We start from the raw sequence: 23,945 nt of genomic DNA on the forward strand, positions 1-23,945 counted from the left end.
GTGGGCACATGTGCCATTGCTTCTTCCGTTGCGCTGCTTTCAGCATAAGCTGAAAGCCATGTATAGCACATCCACATATGATGGGGGCACACTGTACAAGCCCTGAGGTTGAGCTGACATAAGAGTCTATAGCAGGCCTGTACAACATACGGCCCGGGGGGCACATGCGGGTCACCATATGATTTTGGGGGGGCCGCTAGGATGTGGAACGCTTTAAAGGCTTCTCCACTGCTTGGCCTCCTCCTGAGGAGAGGGTTGTGTGTAAGAGGAAGGGCTGAGCAGAGGAGGATGGAATTAATATTAATAATATTAATTTATTATTAATAATAATTAATACATTAATATTTAATTAAAACTTATTTGTGGCCCAAAGAAGTTTAACCTATTTTAATTTTGGCCCCCATCTACAGTCAAGTTGTGCAGGTCTGGTTTATAGTGTGTGGTGGGAGGGAGGAATTGTGGAAAGCTAGGGGCCAGGAGGACAGCACTACTCTACCACACCAAATCCTATACATTTTTGCCCCCAAATGTCCTTCTCTCCATGCTTTGGGAAAAGCCTTGCTGGGCCATTTTAGCCCCAGGAGAGGACTTTACACTGCTAGTTCAGTATGAAGCAGTATATAAATGAAGCTGATTGTTTATTAACAACAGAAGCCCTATTTCATTTCCCATTTCAGAAAAGACCTCTCCTGAACCTAAATTGGCTAGGGAGGGTAGAAACCATGATAGAAATGCACCTTACTCCCCACAAAGGACATTTGGCAAACCAAAAAATTATATTTTTGGCAGAAATTGTTTTGACCGGGGGGGAGGGGGCGCAAGGGGTGTTCAAATATTTTAAAAATCCAGGTTTTTAAAAAGCAACCGCCCAAACCTGTTTTGGTTTGTTTAAAATGGAGATTTTGGTTTAAATCACGTTTTGTTTTGCTGTTTTGCATTAATGTTTTGATTAAAATATGTAAATTCTGCTTATTAATATTCTGAAACATTTTATGTATTAAAGAGTTTGATAAACCATGTTTTAATGCTTTCTAACACTAATGATCCAAAGCTAATAGGCTTTGAAATGATTTACATCTTTCAATAAAACTTTGGGAACTATATTGACAAGTTTGTAGCCTATATATAGGAATGTAGGACTGCACCCATATAGGACTAAATCAGAAAATTATGTAGGAAAATGCACTTCAGATGTTATGGCCATTAGCTTATATAATAATTGTTTTCAAAAACCCTGTTATTTTAAAACAAATTGTTTTGGTTGAACTCATATTAACTGAAGGATTAGTTTCTGAATGACATTTCTTGCACTACAAAATAAAGTGATTGAAAAGAAGCAACTGACACTGGGTACTGGTCTAACGAGGAACTGGTCTAACAATGAACAACTTTGTTAAAAGTAAAAACGTTTAATTTCTTTTTAAAAAGTCATTGTTTTTCCAGTAAGAAGCTTGGACAACAGTAATATAGACAGACTTTTAAAATATATGAATAAAATATAAAATAAAAAATATATGAATAATCAATCTAGCAAAACGGATGTTTTTTAAAGAAGTCATTTAGTTTAAAACAACCTGGTTTAAACCAGCCAACCACACCCCAGAGGGAATTTGGGAACTTTTTTGACACCCTGGGAGCTGCATGCCACTTGTGGGCTGCACTTTGCTCTTCCCTGGCCTACACTAAGCTTCTGCAGCTTTTGACAAATCAAGCCAAACTCACCCCACCAATCATTATTTGTTTTCTTGTTTATAACGTGTATACCCCACTCTTCAGCTCAAACGGCTCTTTAAGTGGCTTATATATCTTTAAAAAACAAAACAAAAAAACAGAGACAACACAGTCTACACAATTTACCCTTCTGGCGGGGATCTGATGCCATTTTTGACTAGGCTTCTGTGGTGGACGTGTGTATCAACATGAGTTGTCTCTATTACTTTCCTCCACTTACTCCTGGGGGATAGTCTTTTCACCACAACTTTGTCGGTGGTTTTTCCTTATTACCCAGAAAGCGGTCAGGATCCAAGAATTGGGAGACAGGTAGGAAGCAGCAGTGGCAGCAGCTGCAGCTGTGGTTTCTATAACAGCCTAGCATGGCCATAGGCTGAGTGTGTGCGGGATGCTTTTTAAGCACAAAAAGCTTTGACACTTGCCCAGTGAAGAGGATTCAGATTCATGCTGGTCCTTTGGAATGCTTTGTATGATCCTGGAGAGTATTTGGGAAGGGGGAATTATCTGCATCTCTTGACCTCTAGGAGGTATAATTACACATTGCCCTACATCCCTGCTACAGATCACAGGCTTGCCTGTTAGGAGGCTCATTATCAGTATCAAACTCTCCCATTTGGTTTATCTGCTACTCCTTGGGTGTTCACGAGATGTTCTTAGTTGCACATCTGAGAACGCAGAGTAGATGCGTACCTGGACAACCTGTTGATTTGCATACTTTCCTTAGGGAAAGGGGGATGTGTGGATCACCATAGAATGCTTTGAGTTCCATGGATCAACAGGGAAAAGAGTAATCTGGTCCTGGCCCAGAAGTTACAACATCTGGGTGGGTTCATAATAGATACCAGGGAGCACACAGTATTCCTTTCACCAAACAGGAGAAGAAAGTTGCAGTGTGTAGTCAGTCATTGAACCTTATGCAACTAGCCAGGTTGTTGGGACTCATGGTGGCATTTATAGACTATGTTTTGTGGGCCAGATTTCATCGCTCTATAGTGGTGTCTGTTGTCTTGCTAGGATAGGATATCAGAAAAGCAACAGTAGTGGCTTCTGTTTTCCCCAGTGGTCAAATTGTCTTGAGATGGTGGCTGTCCAGGATTATTATGGTGGGTATATTCATTCAAGAGCCCAAGAAAGTGCTGGCTATTATGGACATCAGCCTCTGGGATTGGGGGGCTCACTGCAGTGGCAGTTTGTTCAGGGTTCTTGGTAATCAGCAGCGAGAGTCCATAGTATCAATTGGCTAGAATTACAAATAGTCCATTGGGTACTGTTGAGCTTTGCTCTGAGCCTATAGGGCAGACATGTTATTCAGGCTGGATAACATGTCTGTAGAAGCCCATATAAACACACAAGGAGGGTCATGTTCAGAATTTTTTGAAGGGAGTCTCATTATTGTGTCCTCCTACAATTCATTGCTTTCTACTTGGGATCTTCATCTGGTGTTGCAGGTGTTATTAAGGTCTCCTTTTGAACCACTAGAGATGGTGGATCTCAAATTTTTGACATGGAAAGTTATATTTTAAGTTGCTATTATTTCGGCTCCAAGGGTCTCTGAATTTAAGAGAGTTGTGTGTGTTTCACAAGAACTCTGGTTCTTCAGTTAGACCCATTGTTTATATCTAAGATGAATTCAGCCTTTCATGGAGCTCAAGAGATGATTTTGCCTTCCTTTTGTCTTGATCTCAAGACATAGAAGGAACAGGATTGGCATAGGATGGATGTGTGCAGAGCTCTCCAATTTTATTTGGATAGGACAACTACTGTACTTTTCATAAGTAGGATTGTTTGTTTCATTTCAAGAACCTACTACAGGGAGTCAAGTGTTGACTGCCACTCTGAATGGCTGAGGTTTTGTATTGAGTGGGCTTATAGGTGTCATTCTGTGACTATGCCAGAGAAGATCAAGGCTCACTCTGTATGTAATGCAACAGCATCAGCAGTGTTTAGCATTGCAGTGCTTCTAATGGACAATTGCAAGGCTGCCACTGTGGCATCTCCTTTGTTTAACATTATGGAATCAACAAGTTTGCTTCTGTGGAGGTGGTCTTTGGGAGACATGTCTTGGAGATAGTTTCCTAGTGAGCTTACTGTGGGTTATGCCCACCCTGGAGGGACCACTTGGTTTGGTATCACAGCAAGGATGCCATTCCTGCATTGACAAACAAACAAACAAACAAACAAACAAACATGGAGCATTGGTACTCACTGTGAAGGTTCCTTTTCTGCAGTAGTGGAGAACAAATCCTGCCCACCCTGCTGGCTGTCATTATTATTGTTGTCATTGAATTGTCATTGAGTTCTGCTGTTCTTCTTTTCTAGATTCCTCCCTTGGATTGTGGTGACATGTCTTTTTTAGGGAGCAGATTGAAACTTTGGTATTTCTTCACTGGAGGGAGGGGCTAGCTCTCCCTATTAGGGTGAAGGAAGTTAATTAATTATCCAGGAAGCTCTGCCCAGTGATGTATCCAAATATTTTATTCCAAATCTCAAGTCCCTGCAAGATACCTCTAAATAATGTCTCAAGTATGGGAGCCAACTTCAACAGAAAAAAAGGTGGTGGTGCGTCAAGGGGCTAGAATTTTTAGAAAACTAGAAAATCAAGAAGACATGGGTGTAGGTAAAAAAATTGTCATAGGCCAGTGATGGCGAACCTATGGCACGTGTGCCAGAGGTGGCGGCACATGTGCTGTTGCCCCAGCACAGAGTTTGCCAGAGTTTGTTACTAGAAAGCCATAGGGACACGGCACTTTGCAATAATTAAGTGGGTTTTGGGTTGCAGTTTGGTCACTTGGCCTCTAAAAGGTTCACCATCATCACTGTCATAGGCAATTTATTAAGATTGCATTTGAAAAATGAGGTCTACTCAGCAGCCTGTCCCCACTTCACATTGGAGGAACTTTGTAAAGCTTTCCTTAGGAGCAGCAGGCAAGACTTGCCCCCATAGTGTGAATCATGTTTCTCAGAGGGGAACAGCAAACATGTTAAGCAGTAGACTTTTGGCAGGGGTCTGCAGTAAGTGGGGTCTTCCTGTATGTCAAATGTGAAGTACCGCTTCCATCTCATGGAAGGTAAAAAATAGTGAGATGAAAGCAAAAGAAGAAAACCAATTTCCATTCTGTAATGTTTCTGGATGAAGTTAAGCCAGCAAGTCAGTTGCTAAAATTATAGAAGTTGTGAGTCAAATCAAGTCCATGCATCATTCTTTGCCAAGTGCAGTCTGAGTCGAGTCATTGAAGTGACTTGATTCTGAGTCAATCGACTTGAGTCTACATCACTAGCCTTGCCCTTGGAGTGTGTAGGAGGACAAGGATTCCCTACTACTATTGAAAATTAGTATTCTCAGTGAGTCCCAATGTTCCATTTTGAAATCTGTCCTGAATTTTCTACTCAGCAAAGTCACCATACACAGTGAGTATAGGGAGAACACAGGATGAGTGGTCTTGTGAATGTACCAATGTGTGAGGAGAGTGTTGCTTGATGTCTCCGAACTTGATACTTGCAGGAGAGGTTAGCATATTAACAAAGGCTTTGTGCAGTCACTAGTATACTGTAATGATTTTATGATGCTGGCACTTGATTTAATTTATCAAGCAGAAAGTGTGAGGAAGTGCATCCCTTAGGTCATGGAGAGGTTAACATTACTGTTTTGGGTTATGCTTTTACAACCGTAGATATTTATAAACAGTCTCTACTGCTCTCTTTGGGACTGCTCATGAGTAACTACTTCTGGGAGTGCTCCTGTTGTCATGAAAAGCTACCCTCGATCCCAGTTTGAGAGAATAAAAGACGTGCACAATATAATATGATCTAAATAAATAAAAACATTTTTAAAGATTTATTCATCTGAAAAGCTAGATAAATTGTAGCAACAATTATAATTGCTAATGAGCAATTACAGAGCTCATTCTGTAAGAAGTAATCTCTTAGTTTAGCTATCTGTGCCTTGCAAAGTGATAAGGAGAATTTTACTTCGCACCAGATATGGATGCATGATAAAATTATGGTAAAATGATTGTCAGTATGAGCTATCTTTCAATAAATGATTTTATCAACTTATCATAGATGGTGGCCTTGTATTGCCCTCTTTTTGTAATGAATGCTATCTGTTTGTTCTTCCTCTTTTGTGCCTGCTTTAAATAATCAATGAGAAGAATTCTTGCTGACTGAGTGGTAAAGGTTCGAAGTTTCCTCTTAGTATTGTAAGTGTGGTTATATAATACCTTTTAATTTTATTTACATGTTTTGTATAGTTTTATTTGGATGCTGACATGGTATTTCGAAATGCTCAACTGCTGTAGTAGAAATCTGGGGAGCCAAGTTCTTATTTGGAGGGGCAATGTTCTCATTGCTCCCTCTTGTTGCTATATTGTGCTAAGCTGAAATATTGTACATTGATTCCTTTGGTTACACTGGGAACATACCCAGGCTTAAATTATTTAACAGTTGCTTTCTTGCTCTAAGGAACTCTGGGAAAATTAGTATCTGGAGAGGCATGGCTAATGATTCTCAGCTTCTTTACTAGACTACAATTCCCAGGGTTCTTGGGGAGATGCCACATGCACAGTAAATTATTTAGCTGCAGTATCTCTAGAACATTTCTTGGCTGAGTTCATAATGCTGTTTATTTACAAATTTATAAAAAATATAAATTTATTTATATTATTTATAAATTAATGTAATGATGGGTGGTATATTTAACATTATATATGTTATAATTTAGAAATAATGTTAAAGAAATACACCACCCGTTATTACTCTGTTTTTCCAAAGTACAAGCCTTCCAAGATGTGTTGACATGAGTTAAAAAGACAACAAAAGTACAGTTATCATAAAACAATGAAGTAAAATAATAGATGAAACAGAAGAAATGGCCATAAAATATTTATTGCTGGAAGGATTTCAAATGCTCATGTGAACATTTGATCTGGCCATGGTGGTTTCTTGTGTGTCTTCAAGTTGTTTCTGACTTACAGTGGCCCTAAGGTAAAACCTATCATGGTATTTTCTTTCCAAGTTTCTACAGAGGGGGTTTGCCATAGCCGTCCTCTGAGGCTGAGAGAGTGTAGACTAGATGGCAGACTAGATGGTATTCTGATTATGGTTTCAGTCTGTGATTCTGATCTGGATAGCACTACTGATGGGGAGAAAAGTTGAAAGAAATGAAACAAAGGCTGCTGCCACACTGCAGAATTAGTAATGCAGTCTGACACTACTTTAATTGCCATGGCTCCATACTATGGAATCCTGGGGTTTGTAGTTTCTTGTGTCACTAGAGCTATGACAGAGAAGGCTAAATAGCTCACAAAACTACAGATCTCTGAATTCTATAGTATTGAGCCATGGCAGTTAAAGCGGTGTCAAACTGCATTAATTTTACAGTGTAGATGGCAGCCTTCAAATCACTCCACATGACACATCCAGAGGTAGCCCTGTTGGCCATGGAGCAAAATACATCCAGAGTCCACAAAACAATGGTATCTTTATGGGGTTGACCAAAATGCACAAAACACATTTCGCAAGCTCCAACGCAACATTATACAATGCAAAATACATGTTGCAGTGGAGCTTCCAAAGCTTGCAACATATATTTTGTGCATTTTTGTTGGTCCTATAAAGGTATCACTGTTTTGTAGATTTCTTATGTGATTGTACTTCAGATCAGTCCTATTCTCCTATTCTTTGGAAAGGTTCCACATTGCTACTTTAAAAAATAAAATAGTGACAGGTTCCTCTGCCTGATTCAGTTGGTAAAAATTCAACAGGTGAAGCTTCACTAACCACAGCTAGCAGGCCGATCTATTAAAAAATAAACTCTTCACCTCATAGAAAGTAAAGGGAGCCCTACCAGAAGTGTGTGTGTGCAGAAAGGAGCAATTGTAGGAAAGGTGAAGGTGGGTGGTTCAGTGTGGAAAGAAGCCACGTTTCCCCTTTAATTTTCCCTCAAAGAATTGCATTCCATAAATCTATTTCTTCTCTCTAACTCAGTGGTTCCCAAACTGTGGTCCACCAACTGTCTTGGATTTCAACTTCCAGAAGCCCCAGCTAGTTTGGCCAATAGTCAGGAATGCTAGGAACTGAAGTTAAAAGCATCTGGAAGACCAAAGTTTGGGAATCAGTCACAGAGGTCCTCCATTTCAACCTTCTGTCCAGGAGGAATTCCCAACTTTCCTCCACCTTGAACATTACTATGAAGCACGAATTTATCTTTATAGGAGTGTTTTTAGCTCAGGGTGACTGGAGGTCCTTTATGTTCCTCCAGGACCAGTCCTCCATTTCAGCCTTCTTGTCCAGGAGGAATTCCAAAAGGTCCTCCATTTTGAGCAGGACTAAGAAGTACAAATCTACATTTCTAGGAGTGTTTTTAGCTCAGGGACCGGCTTGGGGTGTTGTACCATTTTAAAGCGCTTTGGACAGTTTTATCTTTTTAAACCTGTATTTTATTCTTTTAATAAGCACTCTTATTGTAACACTGTAATAATTTAATTCCATTTTAAGGTAGCCACTTTTCTGTGATTTTAGTTGTACTGTTGTTTTATTATTGTGAGCCCCTCTGAGTCCCAGTTCTGGGAAAAGAGCAGGATACAAATAAATATAATAATAATAGATAATGATGATTATAATAAATATAAGGTCCCCCCTTCCCCAGAACTTTGTCCTCCATTTCAACCTTTCTCTCCAGGAGGAATTCCAAAATGTCCTCCCTCTTGAGCATGATAAGAAGCATTCACTTACATTTATATGAGGTGTCTTCCTTTCCCCCTCCCTTTCCTCCATTTCCCCCTTTCTGTCCAGGAGGAATGCCAAAGTGTCCTCCATTTGGAGGATGACCAAGAAGCATGCATTTACATTTCTATAGTCTGGTGATCAAATGTCCTCCTTCCCCCCAGGACCTGTCCTCCATTTCAACCTTTCTGTCCAAGAGGAATGCCAAAATGTCCTCCATCTGGAGCCTGACACTTATGCATGCATTTACATTTCTAGGAGTGTTTTTTAAAGCTCCCATCTGGCCATGTGTCCTCCATTTCCCCTGCAACGTCCTCCATGTGGTGGCACTGCTTTGTCCTCCTTTTGAGGGTCACCCTGGTTCCTATTTTTTGCAAACCTTTGCAAGGGCTTAGCTTTGCACACTTTGGCCAGCTTTGCAAAGGAAGGGAAATCCTGGGACTCCAGAGAGGGAAGTTTTGGAAAGAGGGGGAACCCGCCCCCCCAGGAGTGGAGGTGGAGGAATTCCCTCCCTCCTGACGTCATTTCCTGCCGCCGTGTTTACTTCCTGGTTCAACCCTCCTGGAGCAGATCCATTGCAAAGCTGCAGAGCCTGACCTGGGCTTCTCCTCCTCCTTTTGCAGGTTTATCCGGACCCCCGGACAGAGACGGAGTGCCTGAGCAACATCCGCGAGTTCCTCAGGGCTTGTGGCTCCACGCTTCGCCTGGAGGTGAGTTTGCACGTGTGAATGTGGGGGGTGGGCACGTGTCAGGGAGGAATGTGCACCAAGGAATGGAGACCCCTGCCTGAATGAATGGGGCTGAAGTGGCTGGTCATAATGATAGAGCCTTTGAAACACATTCTGTTCAGCTTTTGGTAGGCTCCATCATCTTTTATTTTTTGAGTCCACAAATGTGTAGTTTAAATGCCTTTGTTTAAGTGTCTGTTGTTGTTGTTGTTGTTGTTGTTGTGTGTCTTAAAGTCTTATCATAAAATAATAAATAATGTCATTTTATTTATATGTAAGCATGGGAAGGGTATGTTCAGAGGTTGCCCTCCTCTGAGGCTGAGAGAGTGTGACCCAGAGGGTTTCTGTGGCCGAGCAGGGATTCGAACCCTGGCCTCCAGAGTCCTGTCCTAACCACTACACCACACTGTCTCTCTTAGTATTAATAATATTTATCTGTATCCCGCCCTTTCCCCAGAACTGGGACTCAGAGCGGCTTCACAATGTTAAAAGAGCAATGCAGTTAAAGATATAAAAAAGAGGTGCAGTCTAGGTGCAACTGAGGTCCAAAACACACACTGCAGAAATAATCCAGTTTGAAACCGCTTTAACTTCCCTGGCTCGGTGCCAGGGAATCCTGAGGATTGTAGTACACTTGTCCCTCCATATTTGCTAGAGTTAGGGGCAGAAGACCCCATGAATATGGAAAAACCGCAAATAACAAAAACACCATGTTTTTCTGAGAGGACACCTCTCTAGGTATCTCTGGGTCTTCCAGTGCAACTCTGTGGTTGATGTCTGACAGACACTGACCATAGAACTGCCCTGGAGGAGCTACAAAGGCCTAGTAGAGCATTCTCTCTTTAACTTTTAGTTAAAGTTGACCATAGAGTTGCGCTGGAGGACCTAGATATTCCTAGAGAGAACATATTAATCAAATCGGTGAATAATAAAATCCACAACTATCAAAGCTGCAAATATGGAGGGATGACTGTATATTATAGCATCAGAACTCTCTGACAGAGAAGGCTCGATGTCTCCCAAAAGGCACTTCCAAGAATTCCCAAGGACAATTAAAGCGGTATCAAACTGGATTATTTCTGCATTGTCTGTTGGACCTCAGTTAAATAAAAAAAGGACAGCTCTCTCTGCAAACAGAGTACAACCCTGAGCCATTGCAGTAGTGGTGGTAAGTTTCATAAAATGGTCAATGGGTGTGTGTGCCTTTCAGTGTGCTTTGGCTTGTACCTTCTGAGAGAGTGTGACCTGGCAAAGGTCCCCCAGTGGGCTTCCATGACTGAGTAGTCCTAGTCCAGTGCTGAAACCACTGCACCACACTGGCGCTCCATTTAGATGTCTCCTTTTTAAAATCTTCTGAGTTACTTGACTTGCCTGTTGCATCAGCACAAGCTGAGTTTCTTTTATCTGAAATACTTGGGACTAGAAGTGTTTTTGGATTTTGTTATTTTTTTCTTCTGCATGTAGAAATATTTAAATGCACCTAATGATATGTGTTGGGAATGGAACCCAAGTCTAAATATAAAATTTGTTTATATTTTGTGTTTGTGATTGTGGTGTGCCTTCAAGTTGTTTCCGACTTATGGCGACCCAAAGGCTCATGGGGGTTTCTTGGCAAGATTTGTTCAGAGGAGGTTTGTCATTGCCTTCCCCTGAGGCTGAGAGAGTGTGACTTGCCCAAAGTCAGTTGTTGGGTTTCATGGCTAAGTCAGGAATTAAACCCTGGTCGCCAGAGTCATAGTCCAGTACACAAACCAGTATGCCATTCTGACTCTTTTATGTTTTATATATAACACCATTAGTCAGGGCCAACTCCAGGGCAGTTAACAGCAACAACAATACACCTTAAACACATAGCCTGAAAGTGATTTTGTACATTATATTTTTAATAAGGCTGCATTAAGCAAAGTTTGTGTACACTGAAGTATCAGAAAGCAAAGGTGTCACTATCCCAGCTACTCATGAATTTTTTTTTTTTTTGGATTTTGGAATTTCCGGTAAGGGAGACTCAGTCTGTATATCTTGCAAATAGTATGCCTAATTTGTATTTTACTTGTGCTCCCCATTTTTCTCTGTGCCACTCCCCATCCCAAAGTAATCCTCACTGTTTAGCCAGAGATATGGGGAAACCATGAGGTATATGTTGTTTTATATAAGAGTTGCTGTCGATACCTCTGGATTTTATGGGAGGGGTTATCTGGATGTATGTGAGCCCTTAGCTTCCTTGTGTCATCTCCTAATTTAAGATACCCCCTAGCTGTTGTTGGTCGTTCAGTGAAATAATACCCTGTGCTTTTCTGCTAGGTGTCTTAACAGTAGCTCCAGTAGATTGGGAGGAAAAGTTAATCCCACCCTGCATTGATTATTTTATCAAATTTACCACTGCCAGTGCAGTTGCTCAGGATTGTAGTCTGTTTGCAGAGAGAGCTGCCCCCCCTTTTTTTTACTGGATAGGATCTAGACTCAAGGGAGCCAGTGCGGTGTAGTGGTCTGGGTACTGGGGTGGGGGTTTGAATCCCTGCTCGGTCATGGAAACCCACTGGGTGACCTTTAGCAAACATCAGTCTCTCAGCCTTAGAAGAAGGCAAGAGCAAAGCCCCTGTGAACAAATTCTGCCAAGAAAACCCCATGATAGGGTCATTACGATAAGTCAGAAATAACTTGAAGGCACATATTATCACCAACAACAACAATCTAAACAGAACATTTATCCAGAAGTGGGAAAGAGAGTTGATACACACACACACACACACACACACACACACACACACCATTCCCACTTTCCTATAGACTCAATTCTGAATAATCTCCAAACTCTTTAATTTGGGAGAACAGAAGGTGACTGAATGCATCTGAGGAAGTAGACTGAAATCTACGAAAGCTCATGCTGTCAACCTCTTTCATTCATTAAGTCTCAAAGGTGTTATAGGATCTCTCTACATACTGATTCTGCAGACTAACATGGCTATATCTTTGAATTCTACCACAGGAGGCTGCTGTGGGTAGAAATCGCCTCTGTCTCTTGTGCTGGTGGCTTCATCCCCCATTGACTTCATCCCTGTTTGGATTCAAATGAATTAGACTTCTTCCAATTTTAAACTGAATATTTAAAAAAAATATAAAAATGAAAAAAGTTATATAAAATGTCCCTTAAAATCATTGTAACCAATCTTATTATGCGAAGTGTACTTGTTGGAGTCTGTGCCCATAGTTTCTTAAATCTAAGTGTTTCTTAAAGCTGAATTCATAGCTCTTTGTTAAACAGGTGGTAGCCTTGTTTGCATGTAACAGAAAGCTGCACTACTGGTGAAACTTGGCTTACATTGAACAGTTGTAAACTCTTGTATGTAGACCATTTGTATCCACAACTAAACTTAGCATAAATAGAAAGATAGCATGTCATCCATGGCTAAACTCTGGGCTTGTTGTGTTCCTTGTAAACCAGGATTACAAACCAGAATTTGTGCTTGGTTTATAAATTCTGACTTACTTGGGAACCGTTACCTAAAAGTCCTGATGTGATAACACAATAAACACATTTTAAATTAGTTAACTTCATCAGATGGTGAGAGGAGCCACGCAGAAGCAAACTGGCTAACATGATGCAGTCCTCTGTCCAATGCATGTTTACTGTAATCATGTGGACTATAATTCATAAGTTCATAAAATTGTATCCAACCACCTGCCAGTGTATGAACCAACAGTTAAAACATCCCTGACAGATGACCATGCGGCTGACAGTTCATTATTTTTCTAGGGAGTCTGTTTCTCTGCAAGTCACAAGATTAATCCACAGAATTGCAAATGAGTGTTGACAGCTTTGTAGCATTACAGAGCAATTCTACCAAGGCCTTTCTATGTGCTTGGGAGGATTCATAATGAAGCTAGTGGCCCTTACTTTGCTCTACTTGGTCACGCCCTTGTGAGGGTTCAGTGACTTTTTCCAGCTTACCTGTACAACAGGAAAGGTAAATTGTGCTGGCTTCAGGGCTAGTGTTGTTCTTGGCTTTTTGTGGACATGTGTGGGAAATGAAAAGGCCTGGGATCCTATGGCCAGAATCCTGTTGGCATGCTCTGCAAGCAGTTGCAGTTTTTCTATGGCTGCATGATGGAAAAAAAAAGGCAGATAAAAATATGTTAGCTTTGATCAGCCTATTTATTTAACACCTTACTTTTGTCATGGTTGCTGAACCTGATGCTTATCCCCTCTGGTCACCACTATCTGAACTGCAGACCTAGGACATGCAAAGAACACCTCATTTGGGATCATACTTTTCATGGTACATCTCCGCCTACAGAACTTTTTACAAGCCTTCTGGAACATCTTGGGTCGAAATACCATACAGCTGGTAGAGCAGCAATTCTGTCTCATCCAAGACTTCTCAGCTGGCCTTTGGTTAGCTTTAGGATTGCTCTGTTTGACTACTTTCTATTTACATATTTTCTGTCTCATATGGACAGATGATGTCACCCTTACTGTTAGACTGTACTCTAATGCATCTCAGTCATGTGAATTTTGCCAACATGGACATGGGCATGTTTTAATATTCAATGCCTAATGCTGATGTTGCTAAAAAACCTTCCAACTAGACAAAGGAGGAGGAAGAATGGCTGGGCAGGTGCATTCAGTCTTTTCTAAGAAGCCTCACTGCAGAGACTTGGTTAACTGATGTCTGCCTGTAGTAACTAATGCTCTAATAATGAAACTTAAAATAGGACAAATATTTTCCATGTATATCGTTCTTTTACAAAAACCATGCATTTCCCCCCTTTCTTCTGGCAATGACACTGCATTGCTGATTCATAGGCAGTGGCTCATAATGAACTCCTTTGACTCCCCTCCGCCCTTAACAGATGCTTGATATAATATTTTGCCTTGAGCTTTCTAAGTTTCCCTAGGGTTCATGACTCTTTAATGCTAGAAATTGCTAATTTTGATTTCTAGCAAATTCCCTCAAATTTTTATGAAAGAGTAATTAATTAAAACATAGTAGCCTCATATTGATTTCTTATACCATAGCTGGGGAATGTGTGACCTTCCAAAAATTACTAAGTATTTCCAATTATCAAGTATTCCAATTGGCTAGAAAAGATGGGAAAGATGGAAATTAGAGTAGAATAATATCTGGAGGTTTGGCCCTGAATTATACCTACCATGCTTCTACTTGTGAATCCTTCATAGAATTATAGGTTCTTTTCAACTTGTTGAAACAGGCTTATTAACAACAGTAGAAATGTGAGACAATTCAACTTCTGACATTGTTTGCTCAAGGCTGAGGTCCCACCCATGGTTATCTTTAGGGGAAAGATACAGATTACACACACACACACACACACACACACACAGAGATATACACATATAAATAATGATTTTAATTCTGTTGAATATGGTGATGGTAATGCTGTCCTATCTGGGAAATAATTGTGTTTAGTGCAAAAATGCTGATTCCAGGCATAAGTAATATGTAGTTTACTCTGTTGAGAGGGTATTGCTATTTGAAGACATATTTTAGCTTGTTTGCCATCTTATCGGCACTTGTGTTTCTGTCAAGATGAAGAACTTAAAAATGGTTAGCAAATAAATAAATAAATAAATAAAATTAAAAATTGTTTGAGCATTATATATAAAATGCAGACCAAGCTCTTCCAGTGTTGTAAGAAAGTCAAAAAGTGTTAAGAATGTGTTATTTTTCCCTGGACTGTGTAGGTTAGAGAAACAGTGCAGTAATTTTTTAGTGTTTGAGAAATATGATTTAGTCCCATGCATATTCCATTTTTTAAATTGTTTAATTTTGTTTTAGCTGTTTAGTTTCTTAGACTTAAATATACGTTAGTAGAATAGTGGACTGTTGTTGTTGTTTGCCTTCATGTCATTTTTGACTTTTAGCGACCCTAAGGCGGGCCAGTCACAGGGTTTTTTTCTTGACAAGATTTGTTTAGAAAGGATTTGCCTTTGTATTCTTTTTAGGTTGAGAAAGTATGACTTTCTCAAAGTTACCCAATGGGTTTCCATGGCTGAAAGGGGATTTGAATCTCAGTTTCCAGAAACATAGTCTGACACTCACACCACAAAATCACGCTGGCCCTTAGAATAGTGGATAAGTTAAGACAATGTTAAGAGAAAAGGTACCAGTGTCCTATTATATTTAAATTGCTATTTCATATCAGTTCACATTCCATATGATATTACTGACTGCTTTGATTCAAGTACCACCCTATTTAAATATTCTGACCTTATTGTTTCACCTTAAGATAGTTGACTATTAATTTGGAAGTTTAAATAGAATATCACAAGAGAGCTAGCATGGTGTAGTGGCTTGAGTGTTGGACAGCGACTCTGGAGACATGACTCCTGGCTCAGCTATGAAACCTTGGGCAAGTCACACTCTCTCAGCCTTAGAGGATGGCAATGGCAACCCCCCTTCAAAGAAACATGTCAAGAAAACCCTCTAATAGGGTCGCCTTAGGGTCACCATAAGTCAGAAATGACTTAAAGACACACAACAACAATAAAAACCATGTAACTACACAGATTCGTTTAGATTGTATGCCATTGGCAGGTTTTGTATTTTTATGAATTTGATTATTTGAATGTAAAGCGCTGTGTACATTTACAGCACTATAGAAATAAACTAATAATAATAATAATAATAATAATAATAATAATTGGCCATATCATCAGTGGAGTCTTGTGGTCCAGCTCTTGAGGGGTTGTATTGCATTGGAGGGGAGATGGCAGGCTTGTTTGTTAAAATGCTTACCATTAAATTAATGAATGTGTGTGCATGAGGAATGTCTAGTTAGAATTCTCCCTTATATTGTAGTTCTCAGTGTACAATGAGACTTCTTAAAAATTTGAGTAAAGCCATTTTATTAGACAAGCAACAGCAAGTCTGTTTCTGTTACTTACATATCATTCCTCTGAATTTGTTGACTAACAGCCTGATAGTGCCCATTGATACTGGATAAGCTGGAGGGACTTCTGACCAAATCTACATTGGCTAGGGCTGAGCTATACTGTACTTTTCAAGAGAAGAGAATGATGTGTTTATTCTGAAACTCTTTACTAAAATTGCCAGTTCTAGTGTCTAGAAACCCTTGTAAAATATATACAGTACTTTCAAATTTGAATTTGTGTATGTTTAAAATAGGAATGGTTGCTTCTTTGTACAATATCCCTGCTCAAGTTATTATTCCACTCCTTCTCTCACCACCTTGTCTGTGTTTCCATGTAGATGCTGAAATAATTATGTAGGTCATGTCACATAGGTAGTTGAAGATCTTGTAATGATTTCTTTCTTCAGAGTGATTGCACATGAACCTGTCTTTCTCTGTAAAGATACAAAGATGTCATTGTGGTGGAGCACTTTGCACTTCTCCCTGTTCCCCATGTGTGTTGCTTTTGAAATCATTTTACATGACATGGGTGTGTGAGTGTCATGTATACTGAATGTGTAGGGCCCATCATAACATTTGAAAATAATAGACACTTGTTTCTGTCCACTCCCCCCCCCCTGCACTTTTATAGTGCATTGGCAGCATTTGGCAAACTAGTACATCCGTGACATATTAAGGAGGAAAGCATGAGAGCAAAAGCTGTTTTATCCAGCTACAAGGAAAAATATAGATTTCCTGAACCTTTCTAGCTTCATGCTCCATTGGATACTACAGCTTCCTTTGGTACTGTGCTTCTCACTGTCCTATTAATTTCCATTCCTTCCTCTGCATTTTGCTGCACCATGACCCTCCTGTAATACCAATTAAAATAAGGATTCTATGTACAGTGGGGGTGGCAGTCTGCAGCATATTAAGTGTACAGAAGTCTACTCATTTGTAAGTAAATTAAACAAACTTCTTTCATGGTCTGAGTTGTAGGAAAAGAGAAGATAGCTTGCTTGGACTTCTTAGATAGTTTCTTGAAAAAATCGGGTTTGGGGCAGAAGATGAAGCTAAACAAAGCTGTCTTCTTCATACTGTAACATAGTTACATTTTTTAAAGGAACAGAAAAGAACACTCTTTTATTTTTCATTCTTTAAAATAATCTGATCTTTGATATAAAGTAGTGGTTCTCAAACTTTTCACCTTTGTGATCCCCTTTACATCTACAGTGCGTCCGCATTATACGCGGCTTTGAGCTTATGTGCAAAGCTGCGTGGGAGCGCGCGGGGTGCAAGGGGTGGCGTATCCCATTTGAATGAACGGGGCGCGCGCCCGTGGCATGCACGCACCGCCGCATGCACGAACCCCATTCACTTGAATGGGATTTGAGCATGTGCGGTATTTGGCTTACGCGGGGGGGCGTCTGGAACGGATCCCCAGCATAAACCAAGGGCGCACTGTACAACCAGATGTCATACCCACCCTGACAACGTAGTAGATGAATAAAAATATTTTGTTTAGTGTGTGCATTTTGTTTGCACATTCATGTATATTCATTATTTAAAATTTTATAAGTAAACAACATCGTTCAAATTAGAACAGTTTTAGTTAAATAAATTAAGTACTGGACACATGTATAAGTTTTACACATATGGTCTCACACACAGCCACAGCTCCAAGTGCCCTCCTTGCCTTTCTCTTCCCCTCCATGACAGAAAGAGTTTGGGGAGACGTGGAGGAAGGATCAGACCCCTGTGAGCAATTCTTATGCCCTTCTGGGGCCCACCCCACATTGAGAACCACTGCAATAAAGCATTTAAATTCAGTCTATTTATATTTGTATTTATTTAGTAATATTGTATAGCACTGCAAAGGAGGCTTCAGGAGAGTGGAAAAGAGAAAAATGTCGTTCCTTATAGAAAAGAGAGGAGGAAGCCTTGAGATGTGTGCTGTGTATTTATTGAATCCAATGTATCTTAAATATAAATACTTCAGGGACACGCTGCTGAAATTGCCTCTATCTTTCCGTGAGCACATATGTCACATGTAGGTCAAAGAGCCCTGAAAACAGGTCAAGGTACATAGTGCCAAATGCCAGCCAACAGAATTTTGCCATAGAAATCAGAAAAATCCACAATCATATCCTATTTTTCATGAGGGAGCTGTGCCACTTTGCCAGAAGGTAAGGCTTGCCCCGTTTCAGTAGGAACATAGCTCTCAGTATGGTAAACCAATTCTATAGCTGGTCTGCACTTTGGTGTTCTACCTGCCTGGTGTTTGTTGGAATCACAAAGTCGGAGTCGGTCCTAATAGTGCATTTTATGAAAATAGAGTTGTCAACACTGTAAGTGTCTCTCCAGAATCTTGGACAACGACATTTCTTAGTCCTGCTTCCTGAGGGGCAGCTGCTTTTCTTGGTCACATACAACATTTGTTTTTTTAGAGCTTGAAAAAGTTTTTTTAAAAAAAATATATCTCCCAGAATCCTGGTATTTACTCCAGAAATATACTTCTGGTATTTACTCTCTGCATAGTCTTTATGCATTAGTACTAATATATTGAGGTATCTTATGTCACCACTAAAGTTATTATAACTTAGTTGTAATGAATAATATATTTTTGTGTAAGAAAATTGTGAGAGGTACATTTGTTTCCATCTTTGTTAAGCAGTTAATTTTAATCTATTGTATACTTTCACTGTTTTAAAAAATTCACATGACATGAAATCACATCCATAAAACACACAAAAATATACATATTCCTCTCTCCCCACCCTGTATTTTTCATCCTATTGTTTGGCTTCCTGTGGACTAATGCAAGCAAGGTACAATATATAGATGGTGATGATTTGCTCATCAGGATGAACCAATCAGTTTGCTCCCAGTATCCCAGATAGTCTCAGTCTGGCAGGAAACATCAGACTTTTCGCATCCTGTTTTTCTTGACTTCTTTTAACGGACTGGCTTGGTGGGCTATTTTCCCCCCCAGTGAGAATTCCACAATGAAGGTGAGCATAAATATTAATTTTATCTGCTTTTTACAGATTATTTTGTTTTCTGAACATTGTTCTTTATTCTGCAAATTTAGTATGTTAAAATAATAGGCTAAAAGTTGTCGATATTTGAGTGTTGATATTGAGTGCTCCTGTAAACAAGGGGGAAGAAAAGCTTTGCTTTAGCGGTGGTGAAATTTCATGCATTTACTTTGTCTAAAAGTTTTTTAAAATATAAGTGCTTGAGAATTGTGTGTTTGTGTATGAACCTTACTGAAAAGGAGAAGATGTTATGTTCTGGTCATTGAGTATGCACATTCATGAAATATGGTTGCCTGTTTCTGTTTTTCTATCTGTTTGTGTCAGATATGGAGAATTGTGTGTTGTTCCCACCACTGATGGCATGAATACAGGAATTGTTTTTGGTACATTATAGTTAAGAGAAAAAGTTCTGCATCTCCACACATACATTCTCTTTCTTATATACCAAAGTGTGTATAACAGCTTGCGGACTGGTGGAGAATCTTCTGTATGTGTGCTCTGAGCACAAGCAATGCTTGAGACTTTTATGGAGGTCTTTGTTCTGCAATCTTTTTTTGTTTTTAAAGAGGAAGGGAGAGAGTGAAGGCAATAACACTTCATGGACCTCGTTCTGAAATAGCTGTGGGATATGCAGATATTCCTTTTGGATGACTTTAGTGAAGTGGCAGGTCTTAAATACTTTGTTCAAAGTCAGAAAGTTGCCTCCAGGATAAGTCATACCTGGAATAAATTTATTGAAATAAAATAGTCCTAAATTATTCCCCTCATTTTCATTTTTTTATTGTATTCTGCAAATTATTAACTATATAAACATAACAGAATTAAACAAACAATTTAACAGGTGGTATGAAATCATATGTAACGTTCATTGGTGAGGACTGAGCAAAGGATATTTGTTATAGTGAATAGTCCAGTTTTAAAGAGAATGTAACAGTGTTGGCTGGTTTAAACCTTTGTTTCAACTAAAAGATTTTCTTTAAAAGCACCCCTTATTTAAAACTGATTATTCATATAGATTTTTGAAACGCTAGCTATTATTACTATTTCCCAACCCTCTTACTTGAAAAATAATAAATTTAAACATTTTAACTTTAAATTTATTGGCAGTTATTCATTGTTAGATCAATTTGTTGTTGTTGATGTCTGCCTTCAACTCATGGAGATCCTGTGGATGAAACATCTCCAATATTCCTTATCCTCCACTGCTCTGTTCAGGTCCTGCAGACTCAGACCTGTGTCCTCTCTGATAGAGTTCATCCATCTGATGTGTGGTTTTTGTCTCTTTCTGCCACCCTCTACCTTCCCTAGCATTGTTGTCTTTTCTAATGAGTCCTGTCTTCTCATGTTATGGCCAAAGTATGACAGCCTCAATTTGGTTATCTGGGCTTCCAGGGAGATTGTGGGCTTGATTTGTTAAAGGACCCATTTGTTTGTCTTTTTGGTTGTCACAGTATTCTCAGCACTCTTCTCCAGCACCACATTTTGAATGACTTGTTTTTCTTGTTATCCCCTTTTTTCCCTGTCCAGCTTCCATATCTTTATATGGTGATGGGGAATACAGTGGCCTGGACAATTTTAACTCTAGTGCTGAGTTGTATATCTTTACTTTTTAGGATCTTTTTCATAGTTGCCCTCCCCATTTCCAGTCTTATTCTTGGCTGCAGTCACCATTCTGCTCAATGTTTGATCCTGTGTATGGGAACTCTTTAATTTAATTTCCTCATTGTCTAAGCTGAATCTGTTTAGTTTCTCTGTGGTCATTATTTTTATTTTCTTTATGTTCAGCATTAAGCCCTTGCACTTTCTTCCTTGTAACTGTTTCAAGTATATGATGTTTTCTGGTAGTAATATGGTCTCATGCATATATATATATATAATATATATATATATATATATATATAGTTAAAGTTCTTTCCTCCTAACTTCCCTCCTCCTTCTGAGTCTAAACCTGCTTTCCTTATTAAATTTTCTGCATACAAATTCAACATATAGGGCAGTGACGGTGAACCTTTTGGAGACTGAGTGCCCAAACTCAGAGGCGTTTTCGCACAGAGTGTTACCTGGTGCCGGGATGGGTGGGATTTCCCGGGGGGGGGGGGAAATGGGACTTCTGAGGGCTAGACTTCTGGGGGGGCTTCCACCTTCAAGGGGCTTGCAGAATGCAGCCTTGCCTGACCTGTTTGCTGATTGAGAACCATTCTGTTTTTACGAATTCTGTTCAAGCAGTAGCCTCTTGTACTAAGTAAAGATTTCTTGTCAGGACTGTCACATGTAGTGGCACTCCCTTGTTTTTAAGCGTGTTCCATAGCTTTTTGTGATCTATGCAGTCAAATGCTTTGTTGTAGTCTATAAAGCACAAACAGATTTTCTTTTGGGATTTCTTAGTGCACTCCATTAGCCATCGTATATTTGCATCCACACGACGCAAACTGTAATTGTCCTGATCCTGCCATCATGCTGTGCGCCCAACTGCATGGCAGGCTTTTTCTGGCTCCTTTTTGCGCCATGGAAATTCTAGATTGGAGCCGCGGCATGTAGTTGCCACAGCCCCTACCCGGCGCTGAAAGGGGTGGTCTGTTCAGCCCCCTGGTACTCTAAATAGGACAAAGTAATGCTATATCTCCCCCCTCCTTCCATCCAGTTCATAGTTTTATTGTATTATGAGCCCTCATTTAGTCCTGTTGTTGTGTGCCTTCAAGTCATTTCTAATTTATGGCGACACTAAGGTGAATCTACCATGGGATTTTGTGAGGTTGAGTGTGTGTGACTTGTCCAAGGTCATCCAGTGGGTTTCTGTGGCTGAGCAGGTATTTGAACTTTGGTCTCTAGAGTTGCAGTCCAACACTTGTACACCTACGTCATGCTGTCTCCTAGTCCTGATGAGATCCATGGAAATTAATTGGTAAATTATGACTAGTGAGTGTCATTTGTCTCAGTGAATTTGACTTAGCCCTCTTTCATTCATGCCCATTTAATGAAAGTGAAGACTGTGAGGCTTTGGCTTGCATTTATGCAAAACTTTAGTGAGGCCCTTTTTGTTTTTTAAATTGTATTTCTTGATGAGTAAACATTCTACCTAATTCTTGGTAATTTAATATTTTGTCATATTGTGACATAAGCATTCTTTATTTTCAAATCAAAACAAATGATATTAAATACTATTTTTACCATCTTTAGATTTTATTTGAGCTTTACATGTTGCATCAGCACATTTGTAAATCCAAGGTATGGTCCAGTTGCAATATAATCAAGAATAGTTCAATTTATGGTGCTAGTCACACGATGTCCTTAAATAATTATTTTCGATGGTGTCTGTAATCTTGCTGACTCCACACTAAAGAACCTTCTAGCTCTTTGTTTAAAGCAGAGGGCATTTTCTTTCTTGTTTTGGGAAATTATTTTTGATGTGCATGAACATAGAGTTTCCTTCTGGATTCCATGGAAGAAGAGCGGTCATCACATCACATAGATTTTGCATTTTTTAATATTAATTCTACACTACAGTTAATTTGAATCAGATGTAAAATATCTGGCCAGTAAGCACACCAACCCTATTTTAGGCCTCACATGTGAAAACTCTTTGTTTAATATGTTCAGATGACATGTAATGGGAGCCATCTACAGCTAAGAGAATCAGTATAATAACCAAAAGCAAACTGATTAATAAGTATTTTGCCAGCATCTTTTGTAATTAATTTAACTCTTCTTTGAAAAGCTTAATGCTTTGTGCATGCTCCCACTTTCCCATCATCTTCCCAGCCCTTCAGTTTCAGTTAGGGTGGCAGTGACTGTCCTGAGGTCACCAGATAACAGCTGAGTGTCAGGATTTGAGCCCATGTCTCTTCAGTCCAAGATGCCTCTCCAAGTTTTGCTACAGTGGACTAACATGACTAACCCCTCAGGAAATTCCATGCCACTAGCTCATCAGCCATGGAATAACCATGTTTTTACATGTCGATGTAGGACAGAAAGACACGCATGAACCCCACTTGGAAATGTGTCCTGTAAAGGGATTAGAGAATGGCTGACTCTGTATCCTTACAGATCCTACTTTTCATAAGCCAACATCTCTGTAGCATGAAAAGTCCATGAGAAAGGAGACATTCATTCAGATAATATAGATCAAAGACCATTCAAGACTTTGAAGCAGGTGCTCAACCTGTGATCTTTCAGATATTACTGGATTACCTTTCATAACATTCCTCACCTTTAATTGTGCTATCTTGGGCTGGTAGGGTTTGCGGTCTAGGAATTGCATCTAGAAGGCCCTATATTCCTTGACTTTCTTTAAAGGCCATTGCTAATGCTTGGAATTGGAATCTGTATTTGTTAGTGAATGCATGAGAGAGAGAAAGAGAGAATCTATCTGTAGAAACCTAAGACATTTTAGCATTAAAAAAACCCCACCCTAACCCAAAACACTTTGTGTTTTCTTTCTAGAGTGACTTATGTATTTGTTTCTTTCCCCCCCAGACCTTTGATGCAAATGACCTGTATCAAGGACAGAACTTCAACAAGGTGCTTAGCTCCTTAGTTGCACTAAATAAAGTCACAGCAGGTAAGTAGAATCCATTTCATACTTTTCAAAGCGCTTAACTCTATTCATATAGCTATTTCTTTGCTTGAGTTCAGTTTTATAACATTAGCAATTATTTGACATACGTTACTTTTCTATCGTTTTCTTATTTTTCTATTTTTTGTTTGTGCTCCCAACTAAATGGTTCTATGACTAAATGCAAGTTCTGTGGCTATTGACGAGAAGGATTTCAGTGCAAGTCAATGCTCCCTCCTCAAAAGAAAGGAAATTTACCAAAATGCATGAGTTAGATGGCAAAACACTAACTATGAAGTT

General features: G+C 39.5%; 1 protein-coding gene across 5 annotated transcripts in view; it reads left to right on the forward strand.

Moving 5' to 3' along the window:
- Positions 1-23,945, forward strand: part of LOC149319207 (rho guanine nucleotide exchange factor 7) — a 121,798-nt gene that overhangs the window by 14,325 nt on the left and 83,528 nt on the right. For 4 of the 5 annotated variants that reach the window (XM_089511276.1, XM_089511278.1, XM_089511277.1 and 1 more), the window contains exons 2-3: positions 9,078-9,164; positions 23,567-23,651. In XM_089511276.1, the coding sequence (XP_089367402.1) occupies positions 9,078-9,164; positions 23,567-23,651 (172 nt within the window). Of the gene's footprint in view, positions 1-9,077; positions 9,165-18,954; positions 19,067-23,566; positions 23,652-23,945 lie in introns of those variants that run through there. The other variant, XM_089511279.1, reaches the window with a different exon arrangement.

Source organism: Sceloporus occidentalis, unplaced genomic scaffold (assembly GCF_023333645.1).
Source record: "Sceloporus occidentalis isolate IW3139 unplaced genomic scaffold, rSceOcc1.0.p SCAF_2, whole genome shotgun sequence".
Lineage (NCBI taxonomy): Eukaryota > Metazoa > Chordata > Lepidosauria > Squamata > Phrynosomatidae > Sceloporus > Sceloporus occidentalis.